The sequence below is a fragment of the Erigeron canadensis genome, chromosome 2, assembly GCF_010389155.1.
Source record: "Erigeron canadensis isolate Cc75 chromosome 2, C_canadensis_v1, whole genome shotgun sequence".
In the NCBI taxonomy this organism is placed as follows: domain Eukaryota; kingdom Viridiplantae; phylum Streptophyta; class Magnoliopsida; order Asterales; family Asteraceae; genus Erigeron; species Erigeron canadensis.
The window spans coordinates 20,288,310-20,315,110 of NC_057762.1; the positions used below are offsets into that span (position 1 = coordinate 20,288,310).

The 26,801-nt window shown below is 34.8% G+C and overlaps 2 protein-coding genes and 1 long non-coding RNA gene across 3 annotated transcripts; all 3 read left to right on the forward strand.

Annotated features, from left to right (window-relative positions):
- The first annotated feature begins 12,357 nt into the window (after window positions 1-12,357).
- Window positions 12,358-13,114, forward strand: LOC122590301. The gene is made up of 3 exons (XR_006322455.1): window positions 12,358-12,655; window positions 12,791-12,851; window positions 13,021-13,114. It is a non-coding gene; the product is annotated as an uncharacterized LOC122590301 (long non-coding RNA).
- A 1,057-nt stretch (window positions 13,115-14,171) lies between these two features.
- LOC122587838 (putative disease resistance RPP13-like protein 1) lies at window positions 14,172-15,147 on the forward strand. The gene is made up of 2 exons (XM_043760002.1): window positions 14,172-14,604; window positions 15,008-15,147. The coding sequence occupies exons 1-2, from the start codon at window positions 14,172-14,174 to the stop codon at window positions 15,145-15,147; spliced, it is 573 nt and encodes a 190-aa protein (XP_043615937.1).
- Window positions 15,148-18,798: 3,651 nt separating this feature from the next.
- LOC122589164 (putative disease resistance RPP13-like protein 1) lies at window positions 18,799-22,732 on the forward strand. Its single transcript, XM_043761413.1, has 5 exons — window positions 18,799-21,125; window positions 21,554-21,623; window positions 21,706-21,760; window positions 21,927-22,034; window positions 22,292-22,732. Exon 1 carries the CDS (start codon window positions 19,339-19,341, stop codon window positions 20,284-20,286), a length of 948 nt encoding a protein of 315 aa, XP_043617348.1. The 5' UTR covers window positions 18,799-19,338; the 3' UTR covers window positions 20,287-21,125; window positions 21,554-21,623; window positions 21,706-21,760; window positions 21,927-22,034; window positions 22,292-22,732.
- The last annotated feature ends 4,069 nt before the right edge of the window (window positions 22,733-26,801 follow it).

Sequence of the window (26,801 nt, forward strand, 5' to 3'; positions counted from 1 at the left end):
AGACTTCGTTGGTCGAGTCAATAATAAGACTTATACCATACCTTATGGTAGAATTCTTTCATTAATCATTGAAGCAATTCTTGATAGTGACTTCAGTATGGCAACTGGCCAGACTGTAGAATGTAAGGCCATTAACTCTAATATCTTTAATAGTCCTAAGGTAACTGCGCAGGGTCTGACCCAAGCAATGCAGATTTACCTTGATTTTTGCAGAACAAGAGATAGGGAACAAGAAGCATTAGAAGAAGCTGCCTCTCCGTCGACGCGATCTGGGTCCAACACCCAATCTGCCAATCAGGATAGACAAGGTACACAATCTTCTAAATCCTTAAACTCTTCTAAATCTACTTCTTCTTCTTCTTCTTCAAAAGAGGGTGAAGGGTTGGCCACAACATCAGCCACCCTAGCCACACCCTCATCTACCACTTCTCAATCCGCTTCTAAAAGACCCATTGTTGAGGACTTAGTACCTCACAATGCTAAAAAGAAACGCACAAAAAAATCTATATCAGCCTCTGGGGTTGACAAATCAACAATAATCAGACTTAAAGTCCCCCAAGGTGTGTTGGAAGCTGAGGAACGTTCTGAAGCTGTCCCTGCCACCCAAGCTGATAAGCCAAAATCACCACACCCATGTGCACTCTCCCAAAAGAGTGTAGACGAGTTAAAGGGAACAACTGTTCTACCCAACCCTCCAAACAGGGTGAAGGTATTGAAACAAATACCTCCTTCCAAGGTCCATACTGTGTGTCCACCAATTTCACCATCATCAACCTCCCAAAAGGTTGATGATATCATTAAAGGGACAACAGTGGATCCAGCCCAGATCCAACAAGAGTCAGAGTCAATGCACTTCAATCCTGAGGATAATCAGCCTAAGGATGCAAGTATCGAACGCCAAGGTGACACTGCTTGCTTTTCCCAAGCTGATCAAACTCCTTCTCTATTACACTTTGAGTCCACAGGCTGCCAATGTCTCTTCTAGATCACAAGAATAGATACAGGCCTCAATTACTCTCCCTAAGGACACTTTGGTGCAACAACACACCTCTGTTGAAGGGCAATCATCTACAGTTAACATTACACCTGCAGGGTCTGTGTCTGCATCTGTCCTTGGACAGAGGGATCCTGTAGGTTACATGGCTCTCTTTAGGGAGGCCATGCTAGCCCGTTGTGCTGCAAAGGGAACCATTGATGGTCCTCAGGATGTCAATGAGAATACAGTCACTATCTCCGGAAGTGACTCTTCATTCGATGATGTACCTGCCCATCCATCCTCAAGGGATGATCTGATGGAAGATGGCAATGGAAGAGTTGATCAAAATCAAGATCAACATGTTCCCACTGGCCCACAGTCTGAATTACAAGTCAATCCTTCTCAGACTGTTAAGCACATCGTCACCTCTGCCATGTCTGCTCATGAGACTCACTCTCATGAGAAAATTCACCAAAACTCCCTTAGCCTCCACCCCCTTCTATATGAGCCCAATGACCCTGATATTAAGGATTGCAGGCTGCTCTTTCCAGAGTCAGTGGCCTTTAGTCCAACTGCAAGTTCTTCCCAAGCTGCCACTATCTCATTCTTAGATGTGGTAAATCAGCTCACTGGGTTCATTTCAACCTATAAGGTTGAGAGCTCAAAGCTGGTTGAAGGCTTGGTTAAGATCCAAAAGGATCAGAAGATGACGGATAAGAAGGTGGAGAAGCTGAGTCAAAGTCAGACTACATTAGAAGAAAGTATAAAAAGGGTTGACTTGATGGAGAAGAGCCTAAGCAAGCTGACATAGTCTCTTGATGGTCTAACAAAGGCAATCAATGAGCAAAATAAAGTAAACAAGAGCACTCTGAGTCAGTTTGAGAAGACAGCCAACAAGTTCACAAGAGATGTCACCATAGAACTCAAAAATTCAAATAAGTCACAAGCTGACTTCAAGAAAGAGCTGGTGGATATCTCCAAAAGTGTGAGACCTAATCTAGGGCTACTTCATGATGATAATGTTAATCTTCATAGAACCTGTGCTGCCAACAATTTCAGATTAGACACTCTTAACACAAGATTAAGAGGTGTATTTGCAACTCCAGTCAGCTCCTTCCCAGGTGATGATGACAAAAAGGGGGAGAAGGTGACTAAGATGACCGAGGCTGAAATTGAAATTGAAAAACAGAAAGAAAAAGCCAAAGTTGATAAGGAGGTTGATGAATACTTGGCTAGACTGAAAGTGAAGCAGGACAAGGCTAGAGCTGAGAGGGAAGCCCTTGATAGAAGGTTGGTTGTGTTTGGTTCTAATAAGGAAGTTCAGGAGGAGATAAAAATGCCAGAATCTGAGTCTGGTGGTGAAAGAGGTAGAAATATGAATGAAGAAGCTCAAAAGATAGATGATTCAATTGAGGGGGAGACTGGTGGTGCTTTGAAAGATGTTGGAGAGATAAGGAAGGAAGTTTATGTTGAATATGTTGTAGACAAAGGGAAAACTTCCCAATCTGTCCTTGCATAAGCTGACCTAGCTCCAAAGGAAGTTGTTGCTGATTTGTCTTCCAGTGAAGACACCACCACCTTGGGCCATTATATGATGAAGAAAAGAGAAACTAGTGAAGGCTCAAGTAGTGTAAAAGTCCTAACTGAGGAAGAGAAAGACTGGGAGCTTGCTGCAAAAAAAGCAAAGGAAATGGGTATCACAGTCAAAAATGCCTATAAATTACTTATGGAAGACAGATTGGAAAGATTAAAGATGTCTTCTATGGAATTTGATCTTGAGCTGGCCAAAGCATTTCAAGAACAATTAAATCAAAAAGATAAAGAATTGGTAGTTGTGGGATCATAGAAGAAGGAAAGCAAGAAAAGAAAGAGAGTGAAGGTTCACACTACTCCTTCACAGAAAGTCAAAGATGTTCAGAAAAGTGTTGAAGCCCATGCCGGGTGGAAAGCTATGGATTTGAGGAAAACAAAAGAAAGAATCAATTACAGAAGGCATCCAGAGCTGATCACCCAAATTGTTCTAAAAAGAAGAAAAGGGCATACCATACCTAGCATTAGATTCACAAGAAGAGGTTATGAAAACAACTGGGAAACTTATGATCTAGACAATCTCTTTGATCTAGGTTATACAGAATGGGTTGAGTTGCATGACATAATCTTTACTCAACCAAGTATCCACAGAGAGACTATTTTGGAAGCACTTAAGAAGAAGCTGGCCATAATTGTGAAACACACGATTGATATCTCAAGTCTCCCAAAACCCAAGCACTATGATATGGAAGAAGATGAGTCAGAAGAGCCACTTGAAAGAAAGAAAATAAGACATGTCAAGCTTGATGGTCCTGAAGGTGATCACTCAGATTTCATCAAAAACTTGAACCCTTCAGAACTACTTGAGAAATTGGCACCTGAAGCTCTTGACAAACTTCTAAGCCATCTTAATCTGTCTCTGCCTGTTGGAGTAGAAGATGCACGGTGTGGGATGCACATTACTAAGCCAGAGCATGGGATTTTTTTTGCAAATGCAAAAGGGCAACCTGTCTTTCAGAGAACTACATAAATCAAACAGGTACCAACAATGCACCTATTTACCTTGTATAGATTCTGTGTCAATTATGGTGAACAAGGTAATGGGTATGAGCAGATTCTCATTGATGAAGGTTGGGATAGACAAGTAGATGTTAAAATTGCCCCTCCATTTGAAGTTAAACAAGAAACTGTGGACATCTTAGGAGTACAATAAGTTTCATTTGTAATATATTTTATCATTTCTCTTAGTAATATTTAATATATATATATATATATAATCAGTTTCTTGTGAAAAATGTTATATCAGAATCAAAAAGAACCCAAAAGATTCAAAGGGTCACAAGCTGTTAGTCATATTTTATTTGATTCTTGGTGATAGTTAGAAAAGTGTTGTTGGTTTTGTCATCATCAAATAGGGGGAGATTGTTGAGTCCCAATGTTAATTGTAAATTTAATGATGACAAATCCGACTTATAAACACTTAGAAATCTTTTGGTTCTTGTAATCTCATCTGGTTCAAACTAAGCTGACACAACTTGCGATATGTAACTTTCCCAGATCATACTTCATACTTTGTAATTGTTTAACTTATGGAAGCAAGTGTTGTTCAAGTTGCATCAAATGGTTATAGCATTCAGTCCAAGTCAAAGAGAAGGATTGAAGATAGAAGATCAAGTTGTTAGTGGAAGACAGCTTGGGATTAGCAGTCAGCTTGGAAACACTTAGACAGATTTGCTCTTGACGAACTAGCAATCTGTGTCTAACAATTAAGTGAAGATAACAACCTAGATTTGTTGATAAGGACAAATGACTTGACTAGGAAGGTTCCTAGAATCTAGGTTGGTGATAGAAATACATATGCGTGTCCATAATCTTATTGGAGGATCAAAATGACGTGCTGCAGGTTTTGGGGACCACAAGTACGATGAAGGCACGACACAATATTCCTTTGATCGTCCAACATAAGAAGAATACGTGTCTTAATTGGATACCAAGAGAAGAATGGTTTTCGCCTATAAAAGCCACATTCCTTGTATGCATATGGGTGACATTCCTTTGAATCATTCTTCACACAAGTTCTCTGTGATCTTACACACAGCTTAGTCTGTAAGAAGTTAGCTTGGGCTGCTTCTCTTGAGCTAGAACGTTTTGATTGTTGTTTGTTATTTCAAGGGTTGTTTAGATATTTGTAGGTTATCTTGTTTCCGAAACAACCCTGTAATTATTTGTATAGATTTTATCTTAATAAAGGATTACTTTTGAAAACCACAATCTGTGTTCAAGAATGCTTGCTTATTGTTTTACTGTTTTATTGATTCTTATTATGTACATTGCTTATATTATAATCTGAGTCTTTAAAACGGTTTTTTATTTAAATTAGTTAAGAATTAAAGAAAAGTTGTATTCACTCCCCCCCTACAACTGTTCTGTGTCCTTTATACCCTTGTATATTGTGACACCGTGGGACATAATATATGATGTATCCTATATGGTATCTCCATATTTATTTTACAATATTTTACACCCAAAAAATAAAAATAAAATTCTTTTCATATTTACCATATCAAATCTTTCAAATTTCGTAGATTTCTTTTATACCAAATTATGCTAACGAAGAAAATCAGCTTTAGGAACATTAAAATTTAAGAATATACATCCCTTTTATATCTATCTTTCTTGTGGTTCATATCAAAGGTAATTTCTTATAGTAAATTAATGTAATTTCTTAAGGTAATTTATTATGTTATGCAAAAAAAAATAAAATTTAATCTTCTTTCTTTGATTTAAAACAACTAAAAATTTTATAAGTTTTTAGCCAACAAATTGGTGATTCATTGATAAGGTTTTAAACTTTCTTACTTTTTACATTTATAGGAGTTAATTGTTATAGTTCTTTCTTTTGTTTTAAAGCACTCATGGGAACACCATTAATACAAAATTTTGATTATAAATTTAATTACATTTGATTTACTTTGTTTTTAAATTATTATTTTATTTAAGAAAAAGATTTCTTTATTTTTAAGGAATTGATCCAATTCACATTGATAATTACTTGTGCTTGAAGATTGTAAGGATTTAGTCATTTAGATAACTCAATTGTTTTTGAAATTATTTTAGAAAAAAATAAAGACTTTTAGAACGATCTATTTGGTGTTGGAAAAGTGAATCGAATTGTCCAAGATAATAGTTTCTAAATATAATTGCACAAAATTATTATACGTCAAAATTTAACCATACACAAATAATAAGTCAAAAAGGTTAATGGTTGGTTATGTGAATAAATATATAATTTAAGAGTTCTCATGATTGTTAAAATAAATAGTTCTCAAGATAAAGAAATTATATATATATATATATATACATGATAAAATAATAGTTATCCTAACCTTTTAAAGCCATCCACTTCAAATTAAAATTATCTCTAAACATGCCACATAGGATTTATCCTACGTGGCACCTCCATATTTTTTTCACACTAATAGATTTTCATTAAATAATATAATATAATTATACATATATTTTAAATATGGCATATAGAAAAAGCATATATATATAATTTATATTTATATATATAAATCAAACATATATAAAAAATCACGATTAACCTTGCATGACATTTTTTAACTTTTTTATTTTAATTATAAACACTTCATAATTCATGACTCATAATCCATGATATTTTATTACCTTTTCTAATATTATTAGGTTATACACGACCAAACAATTTTGTTGTTTCTCCTTCGTTCTCTTGGCCGAAACCTTAACCAAAATTGATTATTCTAGCCACAAAAAATGTCTATTTTATAATGATAATAGTAGTTATTTTGAGTTTTACGAATGAATTTCTTGATTGTTGGAGATAAAATACTTTATTTCCTAATTGTGTTTAGGATTATTTTTTCCCGTCACTACATAAGGTTTTTTCTCCATTTTTTCAGCATAACTGAAAGCAAAAACTATAATGATTTTCTCTTATTTATCTTATTAGTTTTTTACTTATTCGTATTGTATTTATGTGTATTTTATATGACTAAATTTTTGTCATACTTAGTTTTTTTACTTTGTATATATTATTTCGTTTGATGAATATATAGATATCATGCTACATTATCGATTTACGTTTGATTTGTTGATGATATCAAAATATCTTAGGTTAAATGTTGGTGTGTAATCACTATAGTAGATTTAGTGACTGTGATACCGACATGTTAGAAAAGACAAAAGATGACCAGAGTAATCTAGGAATTAACCATTAACTATAACATAATCAATTTCAACATAATAAGCCTATAGAATAGCTACTTATTAATGCATAAAATAACCTTTTTAACTAGCTGCGCATCGCGCGGGGTAAAATATCTAGTATATATATATCGCTAAAAGATAAAATGAGAACCCATAACTTGTCGAAAACTAGTATTTAATTAAAATGATCAAGGATAGTATGGTAATTTTATAAATACAAATATATTTATTATCAAATCAACATAAAAGCACCCTGAATATCGCATGGATTTCGACATTTCGTAACAACCCATTTGGCGCACTATAAATCATAATATTTTTCGGTTAACTGAATTCTATTTGTAATCAGCAATTAGTATTATATGTTTTAAATGGCATTTTTTTTATTATATTAGTATCTTATTATATTAGTATCACTATGTTACAAATTGTTAATACGTAATTTCTTTTATAATTAAAATAGACCATAATCTTTATAAAAATTATACTTACAAAAAAATGTAACATTATATATTGAAAAATTTAGGAAAATTGATATGTTTACATGTTTAAACTAATGATACACTTCTGTACACCTCAAAATATAATAATGACGGTCATATGTGAATTTTGTACACCTGTGTACACTTTGGAAATATAGTAAAGTTGTCACATGTGAATTTTGTACACCTGTGTACAAACTCAACTTCCACCAATTAAACCACCTCTATGTATTTTTTTTTTTCTATCTTTTGTTTCATTGGAGTATCTCACATGTCACCTATGTTTGTAACAATTAGTTTTTTGTTTGTCATCCAGCATAACTCTTATATATTTGTGTATGCCTCAAAAATTAAATAAACATTTGGGTACACCTCGAAAGATTAATATACACTTATGTACACCTCAAAAGATTAATATACACTTATTTACACCTTAAAAATCAAATATACACTTGCGTACATATAAAACAATCATATATTTTTTTATATATTATTTGATTGGTGGTATCTCGTAATTGTGTTCGGTTGTGTGGTCGTTGACATATCGAAATAAATTTCAGTCAGATTTAAAAATGAAAAAAAAAAAAGTCGATGTCTCACAATTTTTATCATCATAATAGTCAAATAAAGTATGTATATTAATTGAGAATGGGTAGAAAGTTGACGGATATAATAAACCAGATCCATGAATTTCGTGGCATCCGTTTTTATAAATCGGTTTATCATTATATAATTTTAAAAACCCATTATACCCTTTCAATAGGTTTTACTGTTTAAATAGTTAATTTAATTACAAAAGTGCCATTAATTCTTATTAACCATTGATCTATTTAATCTAATGGATATAATTAGTTCCCGTAGTTCTCGACAATTAACTGGTTCTCACAATATCTCAACACTATATGTATATATATGGAAAAGTGAAAGTGGTGTTGTTATGCATATAAGTTGGGTGAAATCCCTCTCACATGCTAAATTTTTAATCCATAAATATATAATGAATAAATAATAGACCCCCATGTTTTTTATGGATTAAAAAATCAACATGTGAGAGGGATTTCACCTAATTTAGGTGCCTAACAGTACTACCTTCACTTCCCATATATATATATAGGAAAAGGTTCAAATGAGAACCATTTGAATTGGAAGAACCATGAGAACCTTTTAATTATAACTTGGTGTTTATATGTGAATAGTCTATGTGAACAAATACATGCACATATGAACATGTGAAGTTATAACTAATATTACCTATGTTCATATATGAATGGTTCTCAAATGAACCTACGTGAACGAATATGTTCACATAAATCTATCACATATGAACATCAAGTTATAATATAGAGGTTCTCATGGTTTATTCCAATTTAAATGGTTCTTAATTGAACCTTACCCTATATATATATATATATATATACATATTTTATACAATTCTTAAATTTCATTTTTTTCCGATCAACCAAACAAAAACAAATTAAAATTCATTCAAATTCTAATTTTATCATTTGCCGGTCCATTAAGACTCCAATTCCTTCAAATTTTTTTAAAAGTGAATTTCTTTGGAAACTTCATGTCGCGATTCGATAACTGAAGGTATAACATACGTTGTTTTAACCGGGTCCGCGCTAGAGAGTTTTCTCGAAGTAGAAATGCCTCTGTCAAATACCCGATGGGAGGAAAACCTCTACTAATCTGCTTGAAGGCACGACGATTAATAGGGTAACTCCTGCTGAGTTTGATTTTTTTTTTTTAATATTAATGCCTGACTTTGATACTATAACTAGTGCTCAGGCCCGTCCATTGGACGGGTAGTCTCAAGATATATAAATCTTATAATAATTGTGAAATAAAAAGTGTATGACCAATATCACAACTTAAAAAATACGAATTCTAAAAAAGAAACATATGAAAATTAACTACATATAAATATTGATTTCAGTTTACCCTTTTTTTAAAACTTTAGTTAAATAAAAAGAGAATACAAAAAATATAGAGTATATAATTTGAAAAATACATAACAATTTATCAACAAAGAGCATCTCGAACGTTTTGATCTTCTTCGGGTTGTTCCACTCCGAAATAGTTTATACATGCACAACAAGGAGTCATAGATGATAGTTAACATGTTTTGACTTAAGATCTTCAAGTGAAATAATGTGGTCTTATTTTTTGTTGTTGAAGAAGAAACTATAATGAACCTATAATGGATAACAAATTAAATTAAAAGAGATAATAATAAAAATAATAATATTATAAGAATTCAATTTTAAATAATAAAAATGATTAAATATAAACAAAGTATATAAATTAAAAAAACTTGTTGGTAGTCGATGGTTGCTTTTTTTTGCCGTAGGTTCTTTTTTAGGGTTGAGAATATGGGAGAGTTTTTTTAAGTGGTATATATATATAGATAATAATAAAAAAATCATTTTTTATTAAATAAATATTAAAAAAATCGAGAATTAATAAGAAGAGAGTATCAAATTAAAAGAGAACGATTATGGATGTTAAATGTACCCCAACTTTTTTTTTTAGTTATATTATGAATAGATATAGATATTCTCATGACTTTGATGCGCCAACTACCATCTTCATTTAATAACTTACCCATTGGTAATTCGATTGAATGTTTCAAATCCAAACGATTGGATGAGACTTTAGACTCTTTCATGAACACCGACATAAGCAGTTATTAACTATTATTTCTTTCAATAGAAAATCATACTGGTCGAAAGTTCTACTTTCATACAAAATGCTTCTTACATAATACATACTATGTGTACGTATCCACACAATACATCGTAATCGACAGTGATAACGATGGATGGTGACGGTAGTGGTGACGGCGACAATCAATGACTCGTTGGCGATGGCGGTAGAGGTGCGGTAGCTGTGTGGTTATAAAAGAGTAAAGATAACTATATTTTTTCTTACTTAGTAATCAGGATAAATACATTTTACTCAAGACGTGTGGGCAGCCGGCTTAACCTTTGTTGGTGGCTCTAAGCGGCATCGTTTTTGGGGGCCTTTTTTCAGGTCTCTAACAAAAGCCTTCATCGTTTATCCGCATGAACCACAAACATAGATTACAAACCTTCTAAGTTCTAACGTATATATCCCCTGTAAAGTACAAAACAGTTTGTTCATAGAAACTAATTTCCAACTTTGTATTTCAATTAAGAACCCATGAGGGAAGACAGAAACCATCACCATGATTAAATAAATTTTATTCGTAATTAAGACAAGATAGAAGGTAAGTTTAAACTACCAAAATTAACCGAGAACTATTTTGGCAAGTAAAAGGCTCTGATAACCAAAGCTCAGTGAAATAATGGGTCTGTTAATATATATATATACTAGCCTTGTACCCGCGCGATGCGGCGAGACATAAGAAAAAAAACGCTGGTTAATTAACGGTACCCGCACGATTACCGGATCACCATACCTATGGCTATGTGTGTTTTAGATGGCGGAGACAACGACACTTATGGGGGGCGATGGCTATGTTTGTTTTAGAGGGAGGCGGTTCTGAGGGGATGTATGTGTGTGTTTTGTTCTGGGGGATGTATGAATGTGTTTTTTGTATAATTTGTGAGCAGCTTCGAGGGAAGGGAAAGGAGACAAATTGGGCGTAAGGTTTTCTTAAGGGTATTTTTGATATTTCAGGATTAAAGTGTTTGGTGGTAGTGTAAATTAAAAGGGTAAAATAGAGAATTTAAAGGTAGAGTGTTTAATATGAAGAGGGATAGTTTGTTTATATAAAGAGTATAAATATATATATATAGGGTGAGTTATTTTAAGATCTCCTAAAAGAAAAAGAATTCAAGAACCATTCTGGACCACACATTTTTTTTCTCTTTCTCTCTCTTCAATTAAATAATAAAATTCACTCAAATCATTCAAAATGTTCTAACTCACAAACCGTAAATCGTTAGACGAAATAAAAAGCATGGGTAGTTTTAAAATTTCGTCCTCTTTCATTAGAGATCCAATTCGATATACTTTTGACGACTTTTTAATTTTTGTTTTCTTTTTGGTAGTCACACATAACTTATACATGTGTAGGTTGAACAAAAATTATGATTCGGAATGGGCTTCGCCCTTAAGGATATTCATAAACCAAAGCTAGTGGGGGTGATAGGTCATAGGGTAATAGGTCATAGGGGGTGACCAGTGAGGGGTGATCTACCTAACGGGCTCCGCCCTTAGCCGCTATTCTTCCGCCATGGATTGACGGGCTCCGCCCTTGACCTTCATTGTTGTGTACATATGTTCATTTACTAATTTATATGTGAAAACAATGATCTTACACATGTGTAGGAAGAACCTACACATGTGTAGGATGAACGCGATGGGGAAAAAAAACAAAAATTAAAAAGTCGTCAAAATTATATCGAATTAGATCTCTAATGAAAGAGGACGAAATTTTAAAACTACCCATGCTTTTTGTTTCGTCTAACGATTTACGGTTTGTGAGATAAAACATTTTAAATGATTTGGGTGAATTTACTTATTTAATGGAAGAAAGAGAAAATATAAGAAAATGAGTGGTCCAGAATTGTTCTAGCGTTCTTTTTTATTTGTGAGTTCTCAAATAAACCTTCCTATATATATATATATATATATATATATAAAACAAGCTTGTAAAGTTTAAAGTAATAACCCAAAATTAAAAGCCCAAAATTGGAGGCCTTATATAAGTGCAGGCCTTAAACACTTGCCTAGCCTGTTAAGCTTATTGGGCCGGCCCTGCGTGTGGGAAACAATGGACGACATCTAAGGCATGGGCTAATGTCTATATAAACCAACATTAGTGTCTTAAAGATATACGCATTTATTACTTACTAATTCTCACAACGATTAAAGCATTCAGCTTGGATCCGTGTTGTGTTTTTATACTCAACTTAGGCTAGTAGAAACAGTAAACAGAGTTGTAACTTGCTATTTAACAAATGTAGAAAGTAAAACTCGAACAGTGGATACAGCCAAGGTCAAAGACCTTGTAATTTTTTTTTATTTTTTAATAAAAGAATTAGTTGAAATATTAGAATTTCATGGCACTTTTACTTTCTGTCTTTAATAATCTCTCCTTCTGTCTTTAATATTAGAGTAGGAGAGTTTTGATTGAATAAGAGATTGGGTACTCCACGAGTACTCGGTACTCCCCCCGCCCTTATCTAATCTTTCTTGTCTTCACAGGGACTCCAAACACCTCAGCTCCTTTCAACATCTCTTCATTTGTAATTGCACAAAGATGAAAGATCTACTAGAAACGTTGTTGCCTTCACTTCTTAGTTTGGAAATGTACAATTGCCCAAATGAAGAACTGTAAGAAAAGATGATGAGTAAAAATGGATCCTATTGGCTGCTTCTCTCGTATATCCCGAAAGTTGGCGTATAAAATCTAACCATTGACAAGAAGGTATATATTTCAACCATTTTTTTCTTAATGTTGTTTGCATCATCTGCAATGATGTTCGAACTTTGGCGCACAATGTTAATTGAATAAGATTTTGGAGTAGCTATAATTTTGAGGTTAATCCTACTTTAAACGCAGAACCAGGAGGCTAAGTACAAAACTCATGCTGATGGATAGACTTCTTTTGCAAGATGATATGGTACATTCACTATTCTGATAATTGATATCAATTACTACTTTTCTTTGATGGTCTTATTTTAGATTTGTAACCAGAATATATTCCTAAAATTCTATAACATTACAACCTTTTGTGTTTGTTATGACATTGTTGACGAGGATGGTTGAAAACTGAAATGATCTTAATATAGAGTGTAGATTTTGATCCATGTAAAAGCCGATGTCCTAGACCAAGTTCTGATGATGGAAACGACAATGATAATATGGCTGGTGAACATTTGATAGAAAGGTAAGCTTTAATGTTCCTGTTAAATTACTCATTCATTTGCTGTTGTAACATGAGAAAAGAAGTTAGATACATAAAGTAGTTATCTATAAATTTAATCAGGCCACAATTTCCGTATATTTCTCATTGGTTGTGTTCCCTGACTATGCATAAAAGTTTGCTACATCTTTTTGCGACATACCCCCGCTGAATCTCCTCTCGTTGCGCGCAAGCCACAAGCACCAGCAGGTCAAAAAAGAAATTCCTTGAATAGCCGATCTCTTTCTCCCCGCCAATCCTAGGGTGATCATGAATCTTGAACAAATCTTTCACGTCGAAAAAGAAAACCGGGGTTAACCCACACCACTGACTTGTACAATTCCACACCACCATAGATACCGTGCACGAGCAGAACAGGTGCTCTGTAGATTCGTCCTATTGATCACATAAGCCACACGTCGACATCTCAAAGACACAGTTCCTTTTCCTGAGAGCCGTGAGAGTCGGGATACAATCTAAAGCAAGTCTCCACATAAATAAGTTGCATTTTTTAGGGATCCATTTCGTCCACCTTCAGTAGTTCAGTCCTTAAAATTTTTGTTTCAAAAATCAGTATCAAAATGAGTAGAGTGTTATTCTGACTGAACTATTTATTGCTTCAATTTCATATATACAAGTATACAACGAAAGTACGTAGGGGGTTTAATTTTTTTTTTTTTTAGTTTTCAATTCAATAGATAGTATTATGTGATCCATCGTGTCAATAAGTTTTATATGTATAGCATATATGTGATAGTGCCAGTTTTATATGTATTGGTATTTTTTTCTTTTCTTTTATGTATATATATATATATATATATAGATATTACAGTAATTGTTTGGAGATATGGATCCCGTATTTCATTGCTCAATGGAAATTAAAAACGAGTAAGCAGCAAGTACGTTGACCATAACAAATTACTTAATTGTTTGCACCGTCTACTTGGTTAACTAAACCAAAAATTGAAATCTTGTATATGCACCCTTATTCAGATCAATCTCTACTACAACATCCTAGCTGTTTTCTATCTCACTGTAATGGCTGAAATCATTCTCTCTGCGTTGCTCCCAATTGTTTTTGAGAAGCTAGCCTCTGCAGCCTCAAACAAGGTTACTCGTTCCAAGAAAATTCAGTCCCAGTTGCAGAAGTTGGAGACCTCATTACCCCTGATCCAAGATCTGCTCAACGATGCCGCTGAGAAGGAAATACAAGATAAAAGAGTTAAAATATGGCTCAATCGTCTCCAACATTTGGCCAATGACATAGATGATATACTCGACTCTTTGGCTACTGATGTTATGCATTATGAGCTGACAGAAAAACCTGCAGGAGGCATTACCAAAAAGGTAACAAAGTTCATCCCAACTTGTGGTACTAGTACTTTCTCATCATCAAATACTGATATGCACCACAAGCTAAATGATATTACCACCAATTTACAACAACTGTATAATGAAAGAAATGATCTTGGTTTGTTTGTGAAAGATAAAAGGTCAGAAAATATAAATAGATGTTACCAGACCTCTTTATTACCAACTGGTGTCATTGGACGTCAACTGTGGACCATGACCCCGATTAATTGCTCGGTTAATACTATATTTATGTGTTATGTAAATATAGGGGTTTAGTGGGTCAATATAATAGATAATAACCGAATAGCGGTTATTGGAAGTTACATGTAGAAAGTCGTGACTGTTGGTGAACAGCCACAATGGTAGATAGTTTAGAATAGACATGACCATTCGTGAATAGTCATGGTGGTTCGGTAAATGTCTATATATACAAGTGTCTGTAACACTTTCATTAATCGATCGATACACGATTATATTTCTAGTATATTTCTCTCGCTCTATTTTGTGAATCAAACGATTAGGGACAACAATTGGCATCAGAGCAATCAGGCTGTTTGATTCAAAAACTGTGACCGGAAATAAAAAGGAAAAAACATCAACCGGAAATTCTACGGTGGTGGAAACGGTTACAGGAAGAAGAGAAAATAAGAAACTTACTTGAAATTATAATCGGAATACGTTGGAGTATCTACGGTGGTGCACAACCGGAATTACCTAAAGACCGACGGAAGTTGCAGGCGGTAACACACTTCAATCATATTCAGAATAGAGGAAGATAACCGATTGAAGGAAAGATTAACCGACTTCGATCACACTCTTGAAGAAGAAGAGGAAAGCACGATGGAAGGAATCATCAAACCAAGTCAAATCCACTGATTAATAGGGCATCGTTTCTGATTTGGGGAAGAATACGTTTTGTGGGCAGCGGTTCATTGGAGACCGACACAAAGAGGAAAAAGCCATTTATTTGTCTTTGGGCTTTTAATTAAAAAAAGGGGAGACTACTTTTGTGGAAAGCAGCGTACGAGAAAGAGGACACAAAAGGAATAAAAGACTTGGACTTGTTTATTTGGGCCGACAAAGGAAATAATTATTTAGGTTTCTATTTGGATAAGATTTTCTTAGAGAAATTCTTCAATTTTGGGTTTTGACAACACTTTTATCAGTTGGACAAGGTAAGGACGCTTCTCTCAACAACGGTTCTGTAAGAGGAATTATTTTTGGATATCCACAACATAAAGGTTGGAAATCTAAATCATTCTTAGATTTCTAATTTACTAGTAGTATAAATTTATTCTATACTATTAGGAAAGTTCTAAATTTTAGAAAGTGAAGATTATTAGAATAAAAACCATGTCTGGAGAAAATCCTAATGGCGCCTTAGTAATACAAAAACCCGCTGTACCAATCTCTCATTATCAATGCCCCGTTTTGAAAAAAACAAATTATACCGTTTGGGCCATTCAAATCAAAGTTATACTTCAAGCGAATGGATTATGGGAGATGATAGAACCTAAGGAAGATGCGGAACCCGATACGAAAAGGGATAAGGCAATGATTGCCTTTTTATACCAAGCATTGACCGAAGACGTGATACTGCAAGTTGCGGGGTGTAAGACTGTGAAAGAAGTCTGGGAGGCGTTAAAAAAGAGACATGTCGGAGAAGATAAAGTGCACAAGGCACGCTTACAATCGTTGATGATTGGATTTCAAACACTCCAAATGAGGGAGGACGACACGTTAGATGCCTTTACCGCTAAGTTAAATAGTTATACCACTAAGGCAAAAGAATTAGGAAACACCTTGGATCAACCATGACTAATGAGAAAACTTTTAGATTCCATGCCATATAGGTTTATCCAAATAGTGGCATCCATAGAACAAAACTCTGATCTAGACGAAGTGACGTTCGACGAGATCATTGGAAAATTAAAAGCGTATGAGGAAAGAATCAGACTCAAGAAAGGCGGACGTGGAAACAGCCAGGAAAACTTATTATTCGCACATGGCGAACACTCTGGAAGAGGAAGGCGATTCGGCAATCGCGGACGTGGTAGATCAAACTCTTCACGAGGAAACTGGCAACACAATAAAATAAAAACGACTCGAAAGGGGAAGGCTCAACTCACAAGGCGAGAACAAATGCAAAGTGGAATAAGCAAGTGAGGGATATGAGCAAAGTACAATGTCACAGATGCAGAAAATTTGGACATTATAGGAAAGACTGCAATCAACTGCCGACAACGCAGGAACAATGGAATCTTATTCAAGAAGACGAAGAGCCATCATTGTTAATGGCAATGCACAAAACTGAGCACGAAGAGGTACTGTTAAATGAAGGACAATTTCAACCCGAAAAGTATGCTAATAGATGAAAGCATCTGGTATTTAGATAATGGTGCTAGCAACCATATGACGGGGACTAAGAGTCACTTCAGGGATATTGATGATAACATAACAGGACATGTTCGTTTTGGAGATGGATCGTATGTAGAGATAAAAGGAAAAGGCTCTGTATTGTTAGGATGTAGGAATCACGAGCAGAAGATTATATCGGAAGTATACTACATTCCAAACCTAAAGAGCAACATACTGAGTCTAGGACAACTTAAGGAGATAGGGTGTAAAGTTGTCATGGAAGGAAACACACTGACTTTACATGACAAAAGTAAGAGGCTGCTGATGAAGATTGAGAGATCAAGGAATAGACTTTACAGCATCAAACTCAAGATAGGTACACCCATATGTCTCTTAGCGAAATTTAGGGGTTCAAGATCTAGGACGAAGCAACTATCGAAATTAAGGGGGAGAATCTGGACCATAATCCCGATTCATTGCTCGATTAATACTATATTTATGTGTTATGTAAATATAGGGGTTTAGTGGGTCAATATAATAGATAATAACCGAATAGCGGTTATTGGAAGTTACATGTAGAAAGTCGTGACTGTTGGTGAACAACCACAATGGTAGATAGTTTAGAATAGACATGACCAGTCGTGAATAGTCATGATGGTTCGGTAAATGTATATATATACAAGTGTCTGTAACACTTTCATTAATCTATCAATACACGATTATATTTCTAGTATATTTCTCTCGCTCTATTTTGTGAATCAAACGATTAGGGACAACATCAACATGAAAAGGAAGTTTTGCTCCGGAAGCTAATAACAGATCATGAACCATGTGATCAAAACAACTTTAGCATCGTACCGATTGTTGGTATGGGTGGAATGGGTAAAACGATTCTTGCTAGACTATTGTTTAACGAACCAAAAGTCAAGCAGCACTTTGAACTCAAGGCATGGGTTTGTGTCTCAGATGAGTTTGATAGCTTCAATATAAGCAAACTTATATATGAAGCTATAGCGGGTGAAGAAAAGAAAGAGAAGAAATTCATAGATCTAAATTTGCTTCAAGAAGCTCTTAGAGATCAACTTACGGGGAAATGATTTCTACTGGTTTTGGATGATGTGTGGAGCGAAAAGATTGAAGATTGGGATAGATTAGCTCCTTCATTTCATGCAGTAGCCCCTAGAAGTAAGATTATCATCACAACTCGAAAGACGGAGTTGCTTCAACAATTAGGAAAAGATAATCCATACCATCTAAATAAGTTGTCACATGGAGATGCTTTGTGTTTGTTTGCTCAACATTCACTTGATGCAACTAACTTCAATTCATATGCAACACTCAGATCATATGGTGAGGGCATCGTACAAAAATGTGATGGCTTGCCATTGGCTTTAAAATCACTTGGAACTTCATTGAAAACAAGAACAAATGAAGAAGATTGGAAAGAACTGTTGAATAGTAAGATATGGAGCTTGAAAGATGAAGGCGGTATTCTTCCTGCCCTTCGACTAAGCTACCATGAGCTTTCTGCATGTTTGAAGCAAATGTTTGCATACACTTCCTTGTTCCCCAAAGATTATGTTTTTGAGAAAGAGGACTTGATTCTTCTGTGGATAGCCGAGGGGTTTTTGCACAAATCAACTACAGGTGAGCCAACAAAAATTAAACATTTGGGTGAGAAGTATTTCGGTGAGATGTTGTCAAAGTCATGTTTTGAACATGTAAATAGTGATAAATCGTTGTTTGTGATGCATGATCTCATGAATGATTAGGCAACATCTGTTGCCGGAGATTTTTTTGTAAGGTTAGACATTGAAATGAAGAATAAAGATGAAATGCAAAGCTTGAAAAACTGCCGCCACATGTCCTTTGTTCGTGAGGAACTTATGACCTACAAAAAGTTTCAGGCATTCAAAAGCGCAAATAGTTTAAGGTCGTTTTTTGCAGTTCCGATTGTGTCGAGAAATAATTTGAAAAGATTTATTTACCTAATAAGATTTTGTTTGACATTCTTCTCCAGTTACCATTATTAAGGGTTCTTTGCTTGAATAAAATATGGAAGTAAAGGTACCAGAGTTCGTTGGAAATTTGAGGCACCTGCGGTATCTTAATCTATCTCAATCTCCAATCACACATTTACCAGACAATATTGGTAATCTTTATAACTTATAGACGTTGATCGTCTTTGGTTGTGACAATTTGATAAAGTTGCTTGACAGCTTCTTAAAGCTCAAAAATTTGCGGCATTTAGACATTAGGGACACTTGACTATTGAAGAAGATACCTTTAGGTATTGGTGAGATGAAAAGCCTACAAACTCTTTCTAAGATCCGTATCGGGGGTGAAAACGGGTTTCCAATAAGTGGGTTAAAGAACTTGAAGAATCTTCGTCGGAGAGTTTGCATTGATGGGCTAGACAAATTACAAAACAATGATCAGGCACAAGAGATGGACCTATCACAGATGAGGCCTAGTGGGGTGGTGGAATGAAGTGATGTGTTTGATAAATCTCAAAAGCAAAGACTTGAAACAGAGGTCCTGGATATGCTTAATTAAGCCTCATAGTGATAATCTGAAATTACTTGAAGTTGTGTCATATGGGGGCACAAAATTTCCAAAATGGGTCACAGATTCATCGTTCATAATGTTGACTAGTGTTTCCATTCACAAATGTAGAAATTGTAAATTTTTGCCACCACTTGGGCATATGTCTTCACTGAAGAAGTTGTTTATTGAAAGCATGGATGATGTAAAAGAGGTAGGTTTAGAGTTACTCGGGAATGGTCCTACAACATTCCCTTCACTTGAGATTCTAAGATTTAAAAACATGCCACAATGGGAGGTATGGTCAGTTAATGTGGGTGTTGTTGTGTTTCCATGCCTTAAAGAGCTTCATATAGAAGAATGTCCTAATATGGCACGATGGGAGGTACGATCAGCAAATGGTGATGAAATAGTGTTTTCATGCCTTCAAGAGCTTCTTGTGAATCGTTGTCCTAATTTGGTAAAAGTATCACTTAAAGCACTACCCTCGTTAAGGAATTTAAAGGTATGGAATTGTGGTGGTGTTTTGTTGACAAGTCTGGTTGGTTTAGCTTCATCAATCACCAAATTGAGTATAATACATATATTAGGACTTCGTGATAAGATGTGGGGTAGTGTTGTTGAGTATCTTGGGGCTCTTGAAGAATTAAGAATCAGCGGTTGTGAAAAACTAAGAAATTTGTGGGAAGCATCAGAGGCATGTAAGGAGATTCTTATGAATCTAAAAAAGTTGAAAGTATGGTATTGTGGGAAATTGGTGAAAATAGGAGGAGAGAAAGAGGAAGGGGAAGGGAGCAACCTACCCTTCTTAACATCTCTTAAGATGATAAAGATATGGAGGTGTAAGAATCTCAAGCATCTGAGTTGTCCAGGGAATATTGAAACATTGGATATATGATTGTAATTCAATTACATGTGTCACCTTCCCAACCGAAGGAGGAGGATGGCAGAAGCTCAATTCATTGGATATAAGGAATTGTAATTCGGTATTGAAAGAGGAGTTGGAAAAGCAAATGGTAATAATAATTAACAACAACATAAACATCCCGTCCATGCTTCAAGTCTTAAACATTGTCGGTTGGGAAAATCTGAAATCAGTAACGATATTTAGATGTTTCATTCAGGTCACCAAGCTGGAAATTATAAATTGTAGGAAAATAAAGGTATTTCCCAATTTGCAGACTCTCACCTCGTTAAAGTATCTGGAAATCTCGAAATGTACAAGTATGGATGGCCCTCCCCGCAGAAGAAGCAATGATGTAATTGGGGTTTGGCCTCCTAAATTGGATTCATTACGTATAGGGATATTGAAGAGGCCCATATCAGAATGGGGGCCACTTCCAATCTCACTCGTTGAACTAGTTTTATGGGGTGGATTTAGATCATCATCCATAGAAGATGAAGACGACATCGAGAGTTTCCCAGCCGCATTTCTTCCATATTCATTATCACCATCTCTTAGTGAACTTATATTAATTTGTTTTAAGAAAATGGAAAGTATATCATCAGGACTCGAACACCTCACCTCCCTCCAACATCTCAGAATTGCTGATTGTCCAAAGATGAAAGATCTACCAGAAACGCTCTTATCTTCACTTTTGAGTTTGTATATAAGCAGTTGCCCAAATAAAGAACTGAAAGAAAAGATGATGAGCAAAAGAGGATTCTATAGACCCCTTATTTCCCATATTCCTAAAGTCGAAATACACTTTTAAAAAACTATCAAGTGACATGAAGGTATATATTTCACCGTCTCCTCTTTTAGTTTGTTTTTCTTTTTTCATTAATACAATGTGATAATAATACCTACATTCACTTTTTTAATAACTCTAAAATTTGTTTTATTAGTCCAGTTAATAATAGATTAATTACAAATCTTGTAATAATTTATCACTTTAACCACAATTATTTATTTTTTTCGTGTCAGTTTTACTTGAACTTTGTTAAGTTTTGAGTACAACTGCCATAGGACATGTACATAGTGTTGCGCTGCCTTTTAAATACCCTTTTGTTAATGTTTATGATATATGTATTCCTTATATTCATTTGATAAGAATGTGATTATGAATGAGTTTTGTTGTTCCAGTTTGACTGTGAATTATTAGTAAATGTAAAATACCGTTTTTAACAGAATTTGTTGTGTGTTTTTTAATCAAATTCCCAAGACATACTCAAATCAGAAACTGGTAAAACTTAAGAGAGGCGTAGAGATATTAGCCATATCAGCAGCTGCAGGTCAGTCTAGTAGCTCTTCATAAATTCTAGTATAACTATAGGTTCTCATTATGTTTTTTGCCATGCTAAAACACAACATCAGGAGGCTAAGTACACAACTAATGTTGTTGGATAGACTCCTTTGGCAAAATTCTCTGGTACATCCGCTTCTCTTTTAAAAGATTTTAATTACTTTTCTTTGATTGTTTTATTTTAGGATCGTAACCAGAATATCCTTAAAGTTCTATAACATTATAGTCTTTTGTGTTTGTTATGACATTGTTGACGTGGATGATGAAAACTGAAATTATCTTCTTAATATAGAGCATAGATTGTGATCCATGTAAAAATATGCATATGCCGATGTTCTGGAAAATGTACTGATGATGGAAACGACAGTGATAATATGGCTGTTGAACAGTCAACATAAAGGTTAGCTTCAGTGTTCCTGTCAAATTACTGTTTCATGGAAAAAAAGATGCTTCATAAAGTAGTTACTTTTAATTTTATCAGATCACAAATTTTATATATTTCTCATTCGTTATCTTCCCTCACTATGCATAAAAGTTTGCTACATCTTTTTTCCCATCTTTCTACTAATCTACTTGATGTTTGATGCCATACCATCCTTTTCATGTTTATAAGTTTATCACTTTACAATTAAGGTTTTGTCTGTTTAAACCTGTTAGGAAGTCGGTAACATCCATGAACCATGAAGGATATGAAATTGTTCGCATCTAGACAAAGATGATCGTGAAGATATTCCTCGCAATGGAGAGACTTTCAAGGAGGAAGAGAGTCAAGAGAGATTCTGCGCCAAGATTGCAGCTATAGGAGTAGGTGGGACTTGAGTGAAATGATAACAATTTTTTTTTATCAAGATTGAAGATGAAACTAAACTGGATTAAGATTCAGGATGAAGGCGGGCGTGTTATTCATATGGAATTAGCATGACCCGGTGATCAAATTCTTGGTGGGAATCATCAACTTTATAATGTTTAATAACGGCTCGTGTACCTCAAAATTGGAGGATGTTGCATATTAACTCATATTTATGCTGATAAGTGATTTTTGTAAATCGATGTACTTTGTTGGAACACATTATGAATTAACATATACCATTTTACTTATCCATACTATATTATAAAGTAAATAGCCCCTGTCTAACATTTACTTCCCCAAAATGTACCTTTTATATATTCTACTAGATCTAAATCCCATATTAAACACCGATAAATTCACATAATTTTGTGAATTTTTTTATTAGTTTACATAATTATATAGAAGAAATAACCGTAAATTAGGTTTTTGTGTGTCGGAGTAATTTTGTGTACTTAAAGTAAATTGAATTCAATTTTGATAAAGATTAAAATGTGTTTGGTTTTAACAATTTTTAAGAAATACATGAAACAACACAAGTACTCTTACAAATAATACTACATGGGTGACAAAAACATCCTTCAAAATGTATTAGTTCCCAACGTTCCAATCAAATCATTGTTACCAACATCCATAAAACCACAATCAAAGTTTGAGTTGTAAGTTTGTAGCAATATCATGTAGGCTGCTTCCATACCCTGATCATGCAAAACAAAATTCTAAGAGGTATTTCTTTTTGGATCCTTTAATTTCGATCTGTAGATTTTATAATCAAGAAATAAATTGTTGAAAATCATGAATCATTATAAAAAAATACATACATTTTTTATTGTAAAACAAGCAATTGCCTTTGGAAAATAATATTAATCTATATATATATAGCAGTACTATGGACATAACCATAGAGGAACTTTAGAAAGTACTTAGTATGCATCCCAAATAACATAAATGATGCGGTAGCATTTGGACTTGGAATTGGTCGGACCCGATACCCGTATGGAATAATCGGGAACTCTACAGAACGTTCTAGAATTATATCTTTATTATCTTGACTCTTTATTTTCCTATGTAATTAATTTTGTTTATTTATGGTTTCAGTTTCATTATTATGGTTACCCCTATAAATAGGGATTTAAGTTTTGTTATGAAGATAGTTTTTGATCAATATATAAATTTCGTTTTTCTTCCCTATCACAAGTGTATGTTAGCGTGTGTGAACTTTCCAAGTTGTCGGTATTCATTATGAATCAACGATAATTTGAAGAGTTGTTCCTGGTTATTCTTAAAATCAACAGGTTCAATTATTTTCCCCTTTTTGTCGCTGCGTCAGTTGGTAACAGAGCCGAAAATCCCGATGAAGATGTTAAAACTTAAACATGTGCCTTATGTTGTCGTTTATTAAAACTTAAACATCTTTTTCAAAGATTTTGAGAAAAATGGTCTCACTTCTTGTGAAAAACTATAAAAGTTTTAATTCCGACATGTTGTTTTGATAAACTATATAATATTTTAGTGGAACATGTAAACAAATGGTTTCTATTTCACGAAGAATAATATAGTTTATCATTCAATATATATGTCATTGTTTAAAGTGGATAACACTTTTGGAGCCGATGAAACTAAAAGTTTCATGGGCTTAGAAAGTGATTAAAGGCTTTAAACTTTGATATTGCTTGTCAATAATTAAAATTGATAACACTTTCGGAGCCGATGAAACAAAGAGTTTCAAGGGCTTAGAAAATGTTTAAGAATTTTAATTTTGACAATGACTGTCGATGGTTAAGGCGGATAACATTCTCAGAGTCTATAGAACTAAGAGTTCTAAGGGCTTACAAAATGTTTAAGAACCTTAAAGATTGACACAATTGGTCGATTGTTAAAGTTGATAACATTTCTAGAGCCGATGAAACATGGTGTTTTAAGGGCTTAGGAAATGATTAAGAGCTTTAGAGTTCGACATATATTATCTTTGGTAAAGTTTGTAACATTCTTATTGTTTCTTTTGAATTACAGATACTCAAGACATTAAGATGTCAGGAGCTTCCAAAGTTAATGAAGATAGTTCGTCTCAACAGCATAAAAGGAGAAGACTTGCTGGAGGAGGTGAACCATCTATGACTTCTTCTCAACCAAGCTCATCAAGATCTAATGAAGACATTGTGTCAGGATTAGAGAAAGAAATGGAAGTCTTGAGAGTGCTGATTGTAAGCTTAACGGAAAGATTTTCAAAGCAAGAAGAGTCACACCATCAAATGCTTGAGGAGTTGAAGAAAGAAAGTATTCAACTTCAGACTAGTCATGAGGCTCTATAGAAAAATCAGGCCGAGACAACTGTACGTCTAAAAAGAGTTGTCAAGAAGCTGAACAAGCATAAAGAGGCTATAGAGAGCCAAACTGAAGGTCTAGCAAGCTTTGATGCAAATTATGTCAAGCTAGCTGAGATAGTTGATAATCTTGGATCTTAAGGGGAGAATAATCCAAATGGCAAGGATGGTGATCTCAGGAAGCAAAGGAGAGAGGGTGAGATCAATATTCCTAGCAGACAAGAAGAAGAGATCTCAAGATTATCAAAGGGCATACGGATTGGCACTCCTGTTGCTACATTTCAGGGGGAGCAAAGCTAGCATGATGATGTTGGTACCTCTCAGGCTCCTACGACTCAAGACAAAGGGAAGGGTATTGTTGAAGATACCTTTCCATTACCGACTAGAGATGTAGGTGTCGGTTTCCAGACTCATGCATTAGAATCCGAGAGTGAAGAGGAGCTTATTGCCATTGATGCTCTTAAAGACTTGGATGACATTGCTGAAGTTGATTCGGAAGGCTCAGAGGAGGGGGAATTGATACCTCACTCAGAGTATGAGAATGCTCTAACTGAAGACCCGAATCTCTTCAAGTCTGATGGTCAGAAGGAACGTAAGATCAAGTCCTATTATGAGCTTCCTGCTTAGTATTTGGACTTCTCAGTCTATTACAAGGAGGATACAGGAAGGGATGCTAAGTTGGTTGTTAGAAGCTTCACAGATGATTCGGGCAAAGAAATTAATGATACTTTTGCTTTTGATGATGAAGATGAGTATTATCATGTTTTGCCAAATGTTTATCGTGGAGATCCTAATCATCCATACCGCTTTGCGGATGTACCCCTTCCACATGGATACTTCGAGTCAATAAAGGATCCTCGAGCTTCAAATCTAAAAGAACTTATCCTCTGTTGGACTTTTGATGAGGAAAAGAAGCTTTACTTGATAAAAAGACTGGATGGTTGTCAGTACCTTGAGCCTAACATTGAATCTTTTAATTCAATGCCAAGAGCGGACTTCTTTGCTCTTGCAAGACTTAGGCTTATAGGTAATCACAAGCGTGCGAAGTTGTTTGAGAGCTAGATCAAGAATGATCACTATACCAGAAAGAGTAGTAATTCGGATCCTAGAAAGCTCAAATTCAAGCCAACTCCGAGAAAGATGCGTGTCACTCAAGGAACAAATGGTGAAGAGATCGTTGTTAAATTCATTAACAAGATCAAGAATGTTCGCAGGGTTCCTTTGAAGAAATGGCCGCAGAACATGCTTGGTGACATAGATTATTAGAAAGTAGATGACTACAGTGCCGCTGCCGTTGTTATGTTAACACAAGCTACTGGGCACAAGGAGTTGTTGAGAGTCTACGATCCACACGAGTTTGTTAATCTATCAAGAAAAGACTTGAAGAGATTACACAGACATCAACTAAGAAGTTCACAGCTCTTCACAGAGATAAAATGTGTATATGAAAGGATGGTGAAGTTCAGTTTAGCTGAGTATATCCATGCTGATAGTCGAAGGTTCTTTAAAGAAGTAACTATAAAGGTGAGAGCTAGGGCTCCATCTGAAAGGAGACAAATAAGGGTTCCTCCAGTTGATTATGAGCCATATATGGATGCAGGGTCACCAATTAGAATGGATCAAAATGTGGTTCCTCCAATTGTTAATGAGCCGGATGCAGAAGCAGGGGCACCGAGTGGGGTGAAACCAAATGTAGCTTCTTCAGATGTCGGTTGAGCCAGAAGCATAAGCAAGGGCTCCATCCAAGAATGATTGAAGTGTGATCTCCTTAGTTGTCATGAAGCCAGGTGCTGAAGCACTTGTATCCAAGACTGACGTTCCTAATGACAGGGTTTTTGGCGACCACTTAAGATGACAAACGGAAGACTTGAAGGCCATATCTTGATGCTGATGTCAAGGGGGAGACTGTTAGTGCATGATTCTCAGTGACATGAGCATTCTAGATATGTGAAGTATTTTTATTTATAAGTTCAAGTCTTGTAATTATCTTGTAATT

What these genes read in the sequence shown, in the direction of transcription:
- LOC122587838 (XM_043760002.1), top strand. Translation starts at nt 14,172, where the DNA reads ATGGCTGAAATCATTCTCTCTGCGTTGCTCCCAATTGTTTTTGAGAAG. An exon ending in TAATGAAAGAAATGATCTTG is followed by an intron (nt 14,605 to 15,007) that starts GTTTGTTTGTGA and finishes TCAAACGATTAG; the next exon opens with GGACAACAATTGGCATCAGA.
- LOC122589164 (XM_043761413.1), top strand. Translation starts at nt 19,339, where the DNA reads ATGTGTTTGATAAATCTCAAAAGCAAAGACTTGAAACAGAGGTCCTGG.